General features: G+C 40.9%; 1 protein-coding gene across 4 annotated transcripts in view; it reads left to right on the top strand.

Annotated features, from left to right (window-relative positions):
- The window catches only part of Sorcs1 (sortilin related VPS10 domain containing receptor 1), a 477,578-nt gene extending 462,900 nt beyond the window's left edge, over positions 1-14,678 (top strand). Inside the window, exons 25-27 of one of the 4 annotated variants that reach the window (XM_077798467.1) lie at positions 9,468-9,573; positions 9,702-9,862; positions 14,599-14,678. In XM_077798467.1, coding sequence (XP_077654593.1) covers positions 9,468-9,573; positions 9,702-9,862; positions 14,599-14,678 — 347 coding nt within the window. Of the gene's footprint in view, positions 1-9,467; positions 9,574-9,701; positions 9,863-11,236; positions 11,373-11,507; positions 11,573-14,598 lie in introns of those variants that run through there. The other 3 variants (XM_077798468.1, XM_077798470.1, XM_077798469.1) reach the window with 3 other exon arrangements.
- Positions 14,679-14,963: the final 285 nt, after the last annotated feature.

Raw genomic sequence — 14,963 nt, 5'->3', positions numbered from 1 at the left:
TCATGAATAAATTTAGTCCTTATATTTGTCTGGGGTCAGGGACATTGGGAAGTGGCATAAAAATGTGTTGATTCTTCTACCTTAGAATAGATAATGGTTCTGCATGAGAATAAAGAGACAGCAAGAGAGGGGTCACACTGACATTTTATTTGAGTAGGCAAAAGTCTACCTAGATTAATCCATACTAAACTGCAAACAATAACTTTTCAGGGATTATTGGCATTTCTCAAGAGTTGTTTATTGGGCAAATGAACTAAAATCTGAGTGGTGATACTCCTGCACAGAATGACTAGTAAGAAGAGGGCTGACTCATTCCTTCTACCCAATTAGAATGAGTGAAAACCAGTTCTATGGTTGGAAAAGCTGTTTCTAACCTATGGTAGGAGATCTCTGTTGTAAATAGTTTATTCTCAAACCCAAGTGCATTTCAGTAAACTTATGAAACTTTTGAAAACAGATAATTTTCAGATCTCACTGCATACAGTGAAGCATCCCAGGAGTTCCCAAGGGATGATATCCAGGAATCTGCATTTCTTTTTAGCAAGTTTCCCAAATCATGCTTATACAGCCATCCCTTTCACCAGCCTCAACAACCACTGTTGGAAAGCATTCCACAAATTAAAATCCATCTTCAAAACAAGGGAAGGTGTTGGAACCATCTCCAGCAATGAATCTGATTTATAACTAGTACATCCACTCAAACAGAGAACTAAGAAGGGCTTGTGATATTAACTATGAGAGAAAATTATTAATGTACATTAAAATCTAATTTCCTGGCATAGTTGGAGACAATGTAATTGGCAGAAAGGTAGATGACGGGGAGAAAAATGAAATGTGCCTCCAAATCTGGGATGTGCTCTATCTATAATCTAGAGGAATGGCAAAGTCCAGCCAAGCGCTGTGGCCGTGAAGCTGTTGAAAAATGATTAAAGTATGAGTGAGCATCTTAGTGGCAGATATAATTGAATAGCCGTGAGTTTTATGAGAGTTAAACAAATGATATTATCTAGATAATATTCATGTGCTAATAGGAGCAGAAAATGAATGACACATCCACATCTCACTGGATCCCTACAGATACCTCAAAATAAGGATGCTGTCCTACCCTTAGATTTCCAGATAGGTCATTGTTCTCCTGGAATTTTGGATACATGTGATTAAAAAAGAAAAAAGAAACAAAGGTTAATATTTCTCAAAGGAAGAGCCTCAAATCTCAGGTTAAATAAAATATATATTAAAAATTGCACAATAATGTCACTCATACCGCCTGTCTATCAGTTGCTTTATTTAAGCAGTTACATTTAGGATAACTGTCCTTTGTCAAGGGTATGCGTGGGTTTTGTAATAAAACTGTTATCTTGTGTCATCTTGGCTTCCATGGTTTTGCTGACTGGTTTAATTTCTTTTGTGGGTATAATAAAAAGATATTATCACAGAGATATTAGAGAATTAATATTTACAGGCTTCAGTTGATGCCACTGGACATGTGATGAGTAAGGGTGGAGCATTAGCAGCTCCAACTTTCAACCTAGGTTGTCCAACTCATGAATTCTGCCCTCTGGAGGGTAGAACTGGCATTTGTCAAGAAGCTTTGGACCCTACAACATCATCTAAGCCACAGCATTACAGATGCTACTGTCAAATGGTTGTTGTGGAGCTCTGAAATGTAAAGTGAAATAAATTGTTCCCATAACATTTTCCACTTAGGAATGGAATTAGTACTAGTGAAACTTCCACAGCCAATACATTTCTCTATTTAGTCTCTGGTTGCCTTATTATCTACACAGTGATCATTTAAAGGTCTCTTGTGAGTAACTGAATAGTGATAGTATTTGTTCTTCATTTTGTTTTTCCTAAAATTAATTTTTTCTTCTTCAAATAATTCAGTTGTTTCACAGATTTATGCAAACAGTGGCTTTTGACAATTATTAAATCATTATGGTGTTAAGATGAATAATCACAGGTGCTCAGAGATCTAAATAGATCCCTTATCCCAACGTGATGAAATGAATGTGATGTTTTCATAAATCTATCAAAGATAAGCAATGGAGCTATTCCTCAGTTTCTTATAGATTCTTTTGTCTTTGTTGTCTTCTTCTTTTTTTTTTTTTTCATTTTTTTCAATTACCTGAGCTCATGAAAGAACTGTTCAGGGTAACTGGCCTGAGTTGACCAGCCCTGAGGAGGCAACTGGAAAGTGTTGGTCTGGGGAAAAAAAATGAGAAAACACATAAAGAGAAGAATCCAGAACCTAGGTCCAGCTAGTCTTCAGATACTAACCAAGTTTCTTATACCTAAAGTGATCAGACTGTCCTGGATTATACCTATTTGTCAGTACAAGCTCTAATAGCATACTCCTTTATTCTTAAAGTGTTCTCTTTAAGATGGGTTTATTTTTAACCTGCCTTACCAATTCCTTACCAAGTATTGGATAATGTGGAACCCAGAGGTGAGACTTGCCAGTTGGATTTTAACTAGTTGAAAGAGAATTTTAAGGAGAGGAAGTAGGCATGGCTTTGTAACAAACCACCTAGAAGGTCAGCATCTTAAAAATAAGCTTTTATTGTTGCTTCTGAGTCTGTGGATCAGCTGGGCGGTCCTTCTGGTCTTGTCTGTGTTCTTCCTGCTACCATTTAATGACTTCGTTGATCTTGGCTGGGCTGTCCCACACGTGGAAGGGTAGCTGGATAGTGACTGCTCTAGATTGGCGTTGGTTGGGATGACTAAACTGTCCTCCACGTGGCCTCTCATCCTTCAGTAGACGGTTCTGGGTTTGTGCATCACGGCAGTGTTCCATGAGGGACAGAGAACAGAAGGACACAGGTCTTCAAACACATGATGAGCACACCATCGCTGCTGTTGCATTCCATTGCCAAACGCATGTTGTCATGTAACCCAGACTCAAGGGATGAAAGAAACAGATTTCACGTCTTGGTGGGAGAAGCTTCAAATTCATTGTACAAGGCCTGGACACAGAGTGTTAGAGAATTGAGCCAGCAATGTAGTCAGTGCCCATGAGGCTGACAATTCACTAAGGGGAGACTTGAGATGTTTATAGGTAATTTTTAGAAAACGCTCTCTGACAGTCATAGTCAGATTCAGCTACTAATAGCAAAAGGACATATTTTGTTTTGTTTTGTTTTCATGACCTAGAAAATATGAAAGTCAGATATGCCCTAAAGATATGGCCTAGTTAATTTTATGAGTGATAAATCTCAACTGATTGTGCATAATTGTCATTTATGTATATATATGCAAATGCACACACACATATATGTATATACACTCACTCATATGTATATATAGATTTTGGAGACTCGGTCTCAGAGATCATATTAGTCAATTTTGCATAACTGTAATGAAATACCTGAGACTGGGTAATTTTATAAAGTCAAGAAGTTTATTAAGCTCACAGTTTTGGAGGTTCAAGACTCACATCTGATTATAGCCTTCTTGCTGGTAGAGATCGGAAGTGAACATGGAGCATATGTATATGTCTGTATTCTTTGGTCCCCGTCTCTCTTCTTATAAAGCCATTAGTATTCACTCATGGGAGCTTTATTCTAGTGATCTTACCTACTTCTAATCACTAATGAAAGGCCCCACCTCTAACCACCATAATCATTTTAAATTTCTACCCTCTTAATAACTCACAATAGGGATTAAATTTAACACCTATAACCCTGTGGGACACACTCAAACCATATCCAAGTCCTAGCATTCAAATGTTTTTTCCTCCATTGCAGCATAAGAATCTGCATTCCCACAGTCCACATAATTCTAATTAAGAAATTCATAAACTGCATTTGGAAAAATACTTTATAGAATAACAAGGGTTTCTCATTGAATTTCTTTGTGTGTGTGCACATGCACGCATGCCTGTGTGTGTGTATGTGTGTGTTTTAATTTTTTGTTCTAATTCATTATACATGACAGTAGAATACATTTTGACACCTCAGACATAAATGGAATATAACTTCTCATTCTTTTGGTTACTCATTGATTTTCAATCGTAAAAAACCAAAAGGAATCCTCCCTATTTATTACGATGAGGTTTGTTCTTGGAGGTACTCATGACTCACGATTGTCTTTACTCAGTCAAGTGACCTCAGCTCCCTCTGACAGGACACTTCTGAAGACTAATCCCCAGGTAATTTCCATACAGTTCTTCACAAATCATTGGAACTATTAAAAGACAAACTGAATCACTCTTCAAATATTGAAAAGGTAGAATTAGATAGCCAACAGTTTGGGGATCCCCCAAGGGGCACTTGGGAATGGCCTTTATGGGTGGAATGTTGAAGCAAGACAAAGAAAATAATGTGACTGGTTGAAGTGGAGGAGTAGCCTTATTGGATTATTCCATTCAGAAGCCCCTAATTAAAGATTGGTTGGCAATTTGTGACTGGTTGGCTTAAATTTTGTTTTCCTACAATATGGCCATTTATGCTGAACTGGGTTTTGGCAAAGTTCAGAGGAACCTAGGGTGCTAGAGCTGCCTCAGTCTACCAGGCTCCGTTACTTACTTAGCCAACTTCCCTGGCAATTCCCATCTACTCTGTCCTGTGGTCCCACAGCTTTATCTCGATATGGTATAGCAGTCATTAAGACCATCACGGTTGAATTTGAACTGGAGAGAAGTCCATTGGCCAAGTGAGCATGAGTTTTTATGCCCATTTTACACTCTAGGAAAGCTTTCTCTGAGCTATTACAACACCACTTTAATTTTCCCCCTAAAAGTTCCAGATCACATGGGTTTTCATATTGCAGTTCTAAAAGTTGGACTTGGGTGTGCTTTGGGAGGTGGGAGAGGGTAAAAGAAAACCAAGGTAAGGTAAACTCATATGCTTCTATAACTTCTAGACAGCACCAGTTCTTGGGTTAGAAACATAGTAGGAGCTGAGAGTTTCCGGATCATAGTGCAGGTGGAAGTTCTCCAAGATGATGCCTTTAGTAGAAGAAGAGGGAACACAAGGTAGCCACCGTGGTTTTTGCCTGCCTTCACTGGGTTATGCTACCATGTCCTTGATTTCAGACCTTGAAAAGCAAGTAAGCAAAGGGGCAAAGCTGCAGTACAAGGGACAGTGGTTCTCAGGGTGAGGCAAGCGCTTTGTGGAACACTGGTCTGATGAATTGGTGGAAAACTATACTAAAGGTAAAGGAGTTCCTTTCCTGCAGGCATGCAGACCTCTGACGTCCTAATGTGCATCATAAATCTTCAGGGGGGGTTTGCCATTTTCCAAAATTACTTCACCATGGAATTCTTTAGCACTATTTTTTCTACAGAATATGCTTTCAGACATATGACAGTCGTAATGACAGAGTAAAAATATTAGGCATGTGCTATGTGCCAGAAGCTGTGACAGTGCTTTGTAAATCCCATCTCATTTCATTCTTACAACTTACTACACCAAACATGCTTTTTATCTCTATTCTGCAAATGAGGAAACTGAGTGTCATTGGAAGTCCCTTAGCCTGTAAGTAGCAGAACCAGGATCTGATTCCCAAATGGGACCCTATCAGTTACTTAACCCCAAATAGGGAGTTTCAAATTTACTCTCAGATGTGCAGCTGTGACTATATACATCAATCATTTTTCACAAGAAGATGTGTTTATTAATGTGAGCATCCCTATTAGGATAATCAGCTCAGATCCTTATAAATAGAATATGATCATTCAAAGTATTGCTAAGATCCTCGTAGGATTTTTCAAATGGTGTGTGCCAGCTTTGGGGCTTAGAAATGTTGAGTCACTTGGAGCACTGCTTGTGTCTGTGTTTTGCTCTGTGCGATTATAATGGAGGAAAAAAAACTGCTCAGCACTTTCCTCCTGCACATCTACTTTGTTTAGGCTGAAATTGAAGAGGGATTAATTTATGCTAATTCCACACAACAAGCCAAAGCCCATTTATCACCACTTTCCATTCCTCAGCAAAACCACACACAGAAATGCACCTAAGTATGGGGCAAACTAAGATATGCAGCCGCTGTTGTGTGGAGCAGTAAAAAACCGTTTATATCCAGGCACACATCAGCAAGCAGAAGTCACCCACGGAACACAGAGGGCAGTGGCACTCAATCTCTCTCCTCTGCTGTCTGCTGGGTCCCACTTGCTGCCTCTGAGAAGTGACTAAGTGTGGAGAGGGAGGGGATAGCATGAGTTTTGAAACTGGGGGGGGGGCGGGACAAAAGCTGCTTTTCCCACACAAATGTGCTAATTGCCTAACAGTGTTAACACTGTTTCCTTAAGAACCACAATTTGAGTGTGAATGGTTGAGGATTAAAAGATTTAACCTTGTGATGGGAAGAGCAATGGGAGGAGGAAGGCAAAGATGGGCGGTAAAGTTCTTGTGTGTGTGTGTGCGTGTGCATGTGCATTGGTGCATATGTTAGTTTGCTTTCATATGTATTAGTGAGGACCTAGCCAAGGAATTTTCTCTTAGTTTTTCATTTATTTCAGATGCCACCCCTTCAAGTAAACTGTGTCTTCTTCTTGGTAGCACCAAGAAGCTGTGCTGACAGAGCTCACTTCCAGGGTAGGAAGTTTAAATACTCTTGACTCTAACCACCTCTAGACCTCCATTTATTCCCTGACAGATGAAGGGTTTGCCTTAGGAGATTACCTTACAAATATCTAGTTTTCAATATGATGATGGTTTCCTGATAATGAAGAGAGAGGAGAGAGATTTTATCTTTTAGATTTGCAGATGATGAAATTGTATGATAGAAGCTACTTCAAAATAATCCAGTGGTTGAGACTGTGAGGATTAGAGGGTGGTGAAGAGAAAATAAGATTGGCTGTCAGTGGATGGCTGTTGAGACTTAAATGATGAGTACCTGAGGATTAATTTCTCTATTCTATTCTTTCTCTACATACATACACACACACACACACACACACACACACACATTCACACACCCACAAACATTAATGCATATGTATACATGCCATCTATGTTTTAAAGTGTATGATCTAGGATTCTAACAGTTCCTTTTAAAACAAAATTTTAGCTTGTCACTTGTTATTTTTTCCTGTACTATATAGTGTTAGTCCCAATGGCCATATTCAGAAATATCTTTTTAAATTTCTAATTATCTCCCACCAGCCTGAGTATATAGCATGTGTGTGTACGTGTATCTGTGATGACTTGGATTCAAGTATGAGTGCTTCCGTCTATTAGTTCCAAGTCTTCGGAGTAACAGGAACCAAGGAGAACTTCTCTGTTCTTATCTGCATAATAAGGATCATTGTCCCCATTTCATTTGTGAAAATCTATGGAGATGATGTCCATGATAAATGGAAGGTGTTCTCCTGCCTGATGATATCCCACCAACCGTAGTGCTAATTCTGAAGTGTTCCTGGGCTTGGCTGATGGCACTGAGGCTTTATTTTCTTATTTCAAATGGAAAGCAAATTTTCCTTGGGTGTTCCACAAGAATAGGGCTGCACCCATCTTCTCACACACGCCGACACAGCTATTTTACAGCTTAATTAAGTGCTGCTTGACTTACAGGGAGAAAAAAGAGCAAGGAGCTTCCTTATATTCAGTGAGCCAATTCTACTAAACTCACTAAGAGAAAGAAGAAGGCTTGGCTTTAGTTTTACACTGAACTGGGTGGTGACATGAAATATACTTTCTAGTGGTGGCCACTGAGTGACAGGGATGTAATCTTATGAAAACCAGACAGAACAGAAGCAGCCAAGGGTCTGTACTGAGACCATTAATATTGCAGTCACTTATTCTTGAACGTTTTTACCTTGATGACCAGAATGTTGACCTCTCGGCTCTCAATAGAAACAAGCCACAGAAAATGGTGCTTAAAGGTCACCTGCATTTCTGGGCATCAGATTCTGCTTAAATTGATGGAAGGTAAAGGTCAGCATGCTGGCTTCCACGAGGTTCATGTGGATTGTTGCTTAGGCTGGAGCTGTGCCAGATTTGCAGAATGTCAGTTCTTAAGAGGGTAGAAATTAATTGCAAACAAAGTCATTACAAGTACAACAGGTTTGACCCTGAGGTGGAAGAAGATTTAGAGGTCAGGAGAGATGCTTTCCAACACTGAGTGTGTGCGTTCTCAGGGAAAACTTGGGAAGACTGGTGTTGGCAGAAGCTATATTTTTGTCTGGGAGGAGAAATCACTGCATTTGAAGGACAGGGGCTTGTTGTCAGGACTTCACAAAGTCTTGGATATCATACCTTCCCCAGCATCAGAGTGACTACCCTTGAAAAATATTCACTTAGCCATCCACACCCTGTAGTGCACAAAAATATAACATGCATCATCACTTTCCGGTTCTGTTCCTTACAACTGCTAGAATAGGAGCAAAAGAGATTGGGTAATTCACAAAAAAATATTCCCATTGGTGGTTTTACTGGTTATGTGCTTTGCTTAGTGGGAAAAGCTTGCATGTAGAATATGGGAAAATTTAATAACAATTAGCATTATATTATTATAAATATGGATGGTCCCTGACTTAAAATGATTGGGCTTAAGAGGTTTACCCATACCAGTGTTCAGTTTTTTACTTTCAGTACAGTATTTAGTAAGTTATATAAAATCGTCTAACACAGATTTGCTCTCCACAGGGTTGTCTATAGTTGAATGTTTTGATCTGGTCCACTACACCTTATTCCCCAAACTCTTGCCAGCCCTCCAGTCCACCATCCCCAGCCTCTGAGGCCTCACCTTCTTGAATATTGCTCATAAACATTTGAAGCCCAGTGTTTTAGGGAGGGTTTTTGCAAAGGGGTAATTAATTAATGAGAGAGGAATAAACTAAATAGAAGCAAGAAAGAGGCATCTTAGCTGTTTCTCTCAGGGGTGAATCTGTGTTAGATGATTTTTTTTTTCCTACCGTAAGCTAATGTAAGTGTTTTGTGCAAGTTTAAGGTAGGCTGGGCTAAGCTGTGATGTTTGGTAGGTTCAAGTTATGAAATGTATTTTGACTTGTATTTTCAATGGTATTAGCAATGAGTTTATCAGGATATTACCCCAACATTAACTCAAGGAGCACATGTATTGATTAATAATAATAGTAGCAGCTGTAGAAATAAAAGCAAACTTTATAGAGTTCTTAATAATAAGGTACATTAACTCATTTAATCTTTGTGACCACAGAAGAATAGACCATCCATCTTCTCTAACCACAGAGACACATTAAGATGGAGTAACTTGCCCAAGATTCAACAGCTAGCAGGTCGTGGAGCATGGCTGGAATCCTTACAGTCTGGCTCCAGGGTCTTTGCTCTTCATTGCCCCAGTACTTGGACAGGCCAACTGGAGCATCTGGGGGCTAGGACAGGCTCAGGTGCATACATGTATCAGCTGTGTGATTTGTACTTTGTATGTTCATCCCATGTGGCTTTCTTGGACTCAACAAGCCTGTGTGTGAACTGTGTGAGTCTCTCATAGAGTCTTACCTGCCTGAGTCTCTGCTTATGATGATTTCCTGTTTCCTCCCCCAGCCCCACTGGTGGACCTCACTCCAACCCACAGTGGATCCGCCATGTTGATGCTGCTCTCGGTGGTGTTTGTGGGGCTGGCCGTGTTCGTCATCTACAAGTTTAAAAGGTGCGTGTCCCTCCATCCACGTCTCCCCTACCTCTTCCCCCTCCCTCTTTCTGACAGGTTCCGAAGCACACATGGCAGTGTTGTGCTTCTCCCTTGCACAGCAGTGATGGTTTCTGTTAATGTTTTAGGAAGATCCCGGGGATTAATGTTTATGCCCAGATGCAGAATGAAAAAGAACAAGAGATGATCAGTCCAGTCAGTCACACTGAAAGCAGGCCCAATATCCCTCAGACTGAACTAAGAAGGCCTGGCCAGCTTAGAGATGAGAAGGTGGAATCCCAGCTCGTAGGTAAATGATTCCCAGTAGCCATCAGTTGTTCAGCCTCTGTAACCAATGGCTGACTCTCCCTCTAACTGCTCTCTGGCTTCACATAACCACTTCCTTCTGTTCTAACACCTCTGAGAGAAACAACTAAGATGCCTCTTTCTTGCTTCTATTTAGTTTTTTCCCCTTTCTCATTAATTAATTCCACCTTTGCAAAAATCCTCTCTAAAACACTGGGCTTCAAATGTTTATGAGCAATATACAAGAAGGAGAGGCCTCAGAGGCTGGGGATGGTGGACTGGAGGGCTGGCAAGGGGTTGGGGTCGAGGTATAGTGGACCAAAGAAAAACATGGCAGCCCAACTATAGACAACCCTGTGGAGGGCAAAGACCACCACCAAAGAAGGGGCATAATAAGAGTGACAAGTCTGACCATTCAGAGATTTTTATAATGTAGCAATTATCTAGAAACTGGTTCCTGAGAACTTGAGAACAAGAGACACCAAGTTTGAGAGTGAGGATCCTAAGAGAGCCCAGTTACAGGATTAGATTATTACAGAGAAGATCAACAAGTGCCCCCCCCCCTTTTTCAAACTGTCCCATACCAGATACCTTAAAATGGACTTCACATTTCAGTGACCTCTCTCAACCTGTGAAATAAACATGGGAGATAAGCAGCTAGGTATAGCATGTCTGAAGCTCAGTTGCTGAGTCCTACTATTTATTGCAGAAAAAAGTTTCCAGGAAGTTAGACAAATCCATGGAGCCACCATTGCTGATCCATTTCTTTCCCGGGTTCCTCCTGTCTGTTGGCCTCAGGAGTTGAAGCTGTAAATGTTCACATCTAGATCCTGCATTACTGACCTCGAAGAATAAATTATTACATAAGTGTTCGCACTTCACTCTAATGTCATAACGCCAAACTGTCTAGAAGGCTATTACATAAGATTTTAAATCTTTTATTTTAGGGGAAAAATGAGCATGTAAACAGAAACAGAACCCTCTCTTTACATGGATATGGGACAGGTCTGTGGAGACATTCAGGGGAATTTAAATACAATGACTGGCTCCTATTGTAGGTAGTAATAACACCTGCAGCCACATCTGGTACAGGGTTTTCACCATGCATTTTCTTTTGCGGGGGACATAAGCTAATAAATTCATATCCCCCCACCCCGCCCTGTCTGTTTACTTACAAAGCGTCTAAGATGCTGCATTTTGGGGGTCATTTGGTTCTCAGTATCATTTCCACAGGATATATGGAGCACAGTGGCTGCTTACTTTATTAAAGTAGCAATTCCTCCTTCTCCAGGAACATCTCACACCACATTGCAAATTCTCTGACACTTTTCCATTTCCAGTGTCATTAAATGAGTAAGTGTTACACGTTTTCTCTTAGGAGAGTAGCTTTACCCTCCCCTCCCTCCCCTTCTACTCAACCTGGTGACTCATCTCTCCGATTGCAAAGAGCAAGACACGCCACTCCACCTTCAACGCCAAAGCGGGGATCTGCTGGGGCACAATTTGCAATTTAAGGAAAAACCCCAAAGGCTACAGGCGACCTGCTGATCAGGAAAGAATTTCGCTCTTGTCCAGCGCATCATCCTTCATGACCACTAACTTTATGTTTCTTTTCTTTCCTCTGTTGTTCTGTTTCCTATTTTTGCCAGGAAGTATTTCCATAGTTGCTGAGAATCAAAGCACAAAAGAAATCCCTACCTATGTAAATGTTTGAATGGAGGACGCCAGTAAAAAAACAAAAACAAAAAAAACAAAAACAAAAAAAAATCAAAAAAATAAAAATAAAAAGAGTCAAAATCCAAACAAATAAATACAAACACTCACTGCACCGGGACTTTTAATTCTTCTGACACAGACAACAAGGGTTTTTAGCTTTAAGCCTGTGCATGTGGACAATACCTTGAGGACATGTTTGGAGGGGCAGTGTACAGGTGCTCTATTTTAATGGAAAACACTCCCCTCCCCTTTTCTCTTTTTTCTGATCGGTCGTGTTTGTAGAAAATTCATAACATATATAGGCCAAGGAAATGTGCATGTATTTTTGGAAATATTCTTGGCTCTAGATTTAACAGCTATTTTAGCACTCCTGGCCAAGGGGTGGATTAGCCATCCCGGGCCTTTTCATAAGACACAAAGACATGCACAGGGAAACCCTGAGCCGTTTCTCTGTCCCACTGTCCTTACTGTCGTTTCCCCCTTCTAAGTTAGCGGTGGTAGCTTTGTTGGTCAGCAGAGGCCACAAGGCTGCTTTCTCTCTATTCTCTGTGGCCACAGGGACAAAGATGCAAGTTGAAGATTGTGCGTGCAGGTACACTAGGACAAAAAGAGGGGCAGGGAAGCAAAGCACGCCAGAAACGGACCTTTGTTTCTTGTTCAGCTTTTCTCCTTGCAGCTTTCCCTACTCCCGTCCCAACTGAAATAGAAGATGGAATTTTTTTTCTGGTAGTTATCCTCTGTCTTGCCTTCCCATTCGTTTGCCATCCCTGTGTACCCATGATCCGTCCATGTCTTTGAATCCCTTCCTTTCAATCCCCAAGTTATCCTTCAACTGTTCTTACTTTTTCTTCACAAACACGTTGCTAGATTTTGGACATCACCCCTGATGTCTCCTAAATACTGGCCTAGGCTCTGCCAACCCTGACCCCACCACTTGCAAGTCTCAGATCTCTGTTTTTTTTGTACACTCCCAAGCATGCCAGCTTCTGTGCCCACTGCTCCGGCTGCATCCTGCCCAGCAGGGTTCAGTTTCATGTACCCTTTGTCTCTTCCTCTAGAACCTGCCTTTTCCAAATATCCTTGCCTTTTCCCACCTGGAAACATGTAATGTGAAAGAGTTGATATATGCAAAGCAGTCAAACCTGGCCATATTCTTTGGAAAAGAAAGTGCACAACTGGGTAGTGGTGTTCTTGTACATTAACAAACATCTCGTGCGTTCAGATTCTGGAAGATTCTTGTGAGAAATGTTTTGAACATGTGACTATATTGCAGGGTAATGTCTTCCTGTGATAGTTGCTGTTACCACATACTTCCTTTCTCACAACAGAATAAAAATACTTGTGAAATAAACACTGATTTAACCAGAAGGAGAAGCAGGTTAATGGACTTAATGTTTGAGAATGTCAAAAAGTCTGAGAAAATTAGGTCTTATCTTACATTAGGATGAGATTTTGATTACTTAGGGTGATCCTGGTGATTTCACGTGTGTTCTCTCCTCATTTGAGTGTCACGGTATCAGTAAAGGAAAAATAAGTCAGTATACAGGGGAGGAGTTAGCCCTCCAACAAAGCAAAAGAAATCCTCACAGTCCTTAAATCCTGAAAGCGTGAAGATATCCCCAGTTTTCCCAGGGTGATCATGAAAGAAGGACCAGAGAAGGGAACAAAAGTCCATCCACTCCTGGAGCCCCCTCAGTACTTGAACTGGACAAAGCCCATTTGAAGGGTGGGAGAAACCATTATGATAAACCACCCAGAGAACCTACTGTCCTTCTTGGCTGAGTCCCCAAGCCACCAACAGGGTATAACAGGATCCTGTGATGATGAGGATATCCTAAAGATCCCGATGACTCCTGCCCTAATGTAGCTTAGGCAGGGCGAGAGTAGCAAAGCTGCTGCCAGAAGTTAACCTTGTAAAAGGGGTTGAGGAGGCCCCACGTGAATCTGGGCAATGGGCTGTGCCTGGGGCGGCCACCTTTTTGTAAAACTTGATTGATTCCCAATCTGCCAGGCTTCCTATCTCATAGAAAACATCCTCATTGATTCTCTTCAGTTGGAGCCTCCCAAATTTCATCTGGAAGACCAAGTGTTTAGAAACCAAAAGAGGCTCACTCACACCAGCACAGGGAGTCCTCAGAGTTGCAGTTCAATTCATTTTAATTAGAAAATTGTGAAAAGGGGTATATACTCTTAATCTCGCACAGTGCCTTGCCTAGAGTAGTATTGTGAAAATTATTTGTCGGTGAAATAAATGAGTGCAAAGACACAGGGAAGAAGGGGCTCTAAATCCTAATTTAAAATAGAGGCAGACATGAGATGCTTGGCATTCTGGAGAGTGACCAAAGGTGGCCAGCTATAGATTCAGCATCTCCAGTGCCCTCATGTGCCTCTCCTCAAAGCTCCCTCCCACCTGTAGGTGATTAGTGAGGCAAGGTACTGCTCAGAGGGGACCTCATTGTTCCTGTGACTGTGGCTCCTGGTTTTCAAAGTGTGGTACTCAGGCTGGAAGTATCAGCATCACCTGTAACTTGTTAAAAATGCAAATTCTGGGTCTATACCCCAGAGCTACTGAGTCAGAAACTCTAGGGGATGAATAGTGTTGCTCTCTCTCTCTGGATGGGAGTAGTCCCACCTATCAGTCCAACAAGCCATCCAGGTGATCATGATGCATGCTCAAGTTGGAGAACCACCAGAACAGGCCATTCCAGCTCAAGCCCAAAGACAAGGCCATAATGTCAGCCTACAAATGGGAGGGACCCAAGTGCCTACCTACTCGCTAATAGCAGGTGCAAACACAATGAGGAGTTTGGTGGGCCTAAGGCCAGAGGAGTGTGGGGAGGGATGTGTGTGGAAGGTGAGATTCAGGGCAAGCTAAAAATACAACACTGCAACATTTTCTAAAACCCCAGAAGGCAAACTGTGCATGCTCTACCCTGAACTACCCAACCAACATTTTCTCTCTTGCCTTATTCCTAATTGGATCCACTATCCAAAATGCAGAGGTTCGCTTTGCTTTTTTTTCAGAAGTTCTAAACAGCAACTTTGAGAGCAATGGGGTGCTTGGCAGCTGTTCTGTGTTTTCCAGGATTCCAACTGAGCATTGAAATCCCTCATTTGCCAACTTATTTTTATAGGAAGCCAATTTAAAAAAAAAATGAAAGTTTTCTTATAGTATTGGAACTACTTCTAATTTTAAAATGACTTTTTTGATGTATTTTTTTGTTAAATACTATGTAGTGTAATGTATAATTGCTCTTGTTTATTGCTTTTACAATCATATTTATTAAACAGATAATGTCTCTAAAGTCTTTGCCTCGAGATGTTTATTTTTACCCCAAAACTCGGTATTTAGTCAAAAAGTGATGCATTTACAAGATTTCATAACAGCT

The sequence above is a fragment of the Urocitellus parryii genome, chromosome 5 (genome assembly GCF_045843805.1).
Source record: "Urocitellus parryii isolate mUroPar1 chromosome 5, mUroPar1.hap1, whole genome shotgun sequence".
In the NCBI taxonomy this organism is placed as follows: Eukaryota; Metazoa; Chordata; class Mammalia; order Rodentia; family Sciuridae; genus Urocitellus; species Urocitellus parryii.
This window is presented reverse-complemented; position numbering and strand designations above follow the sequence as displayed.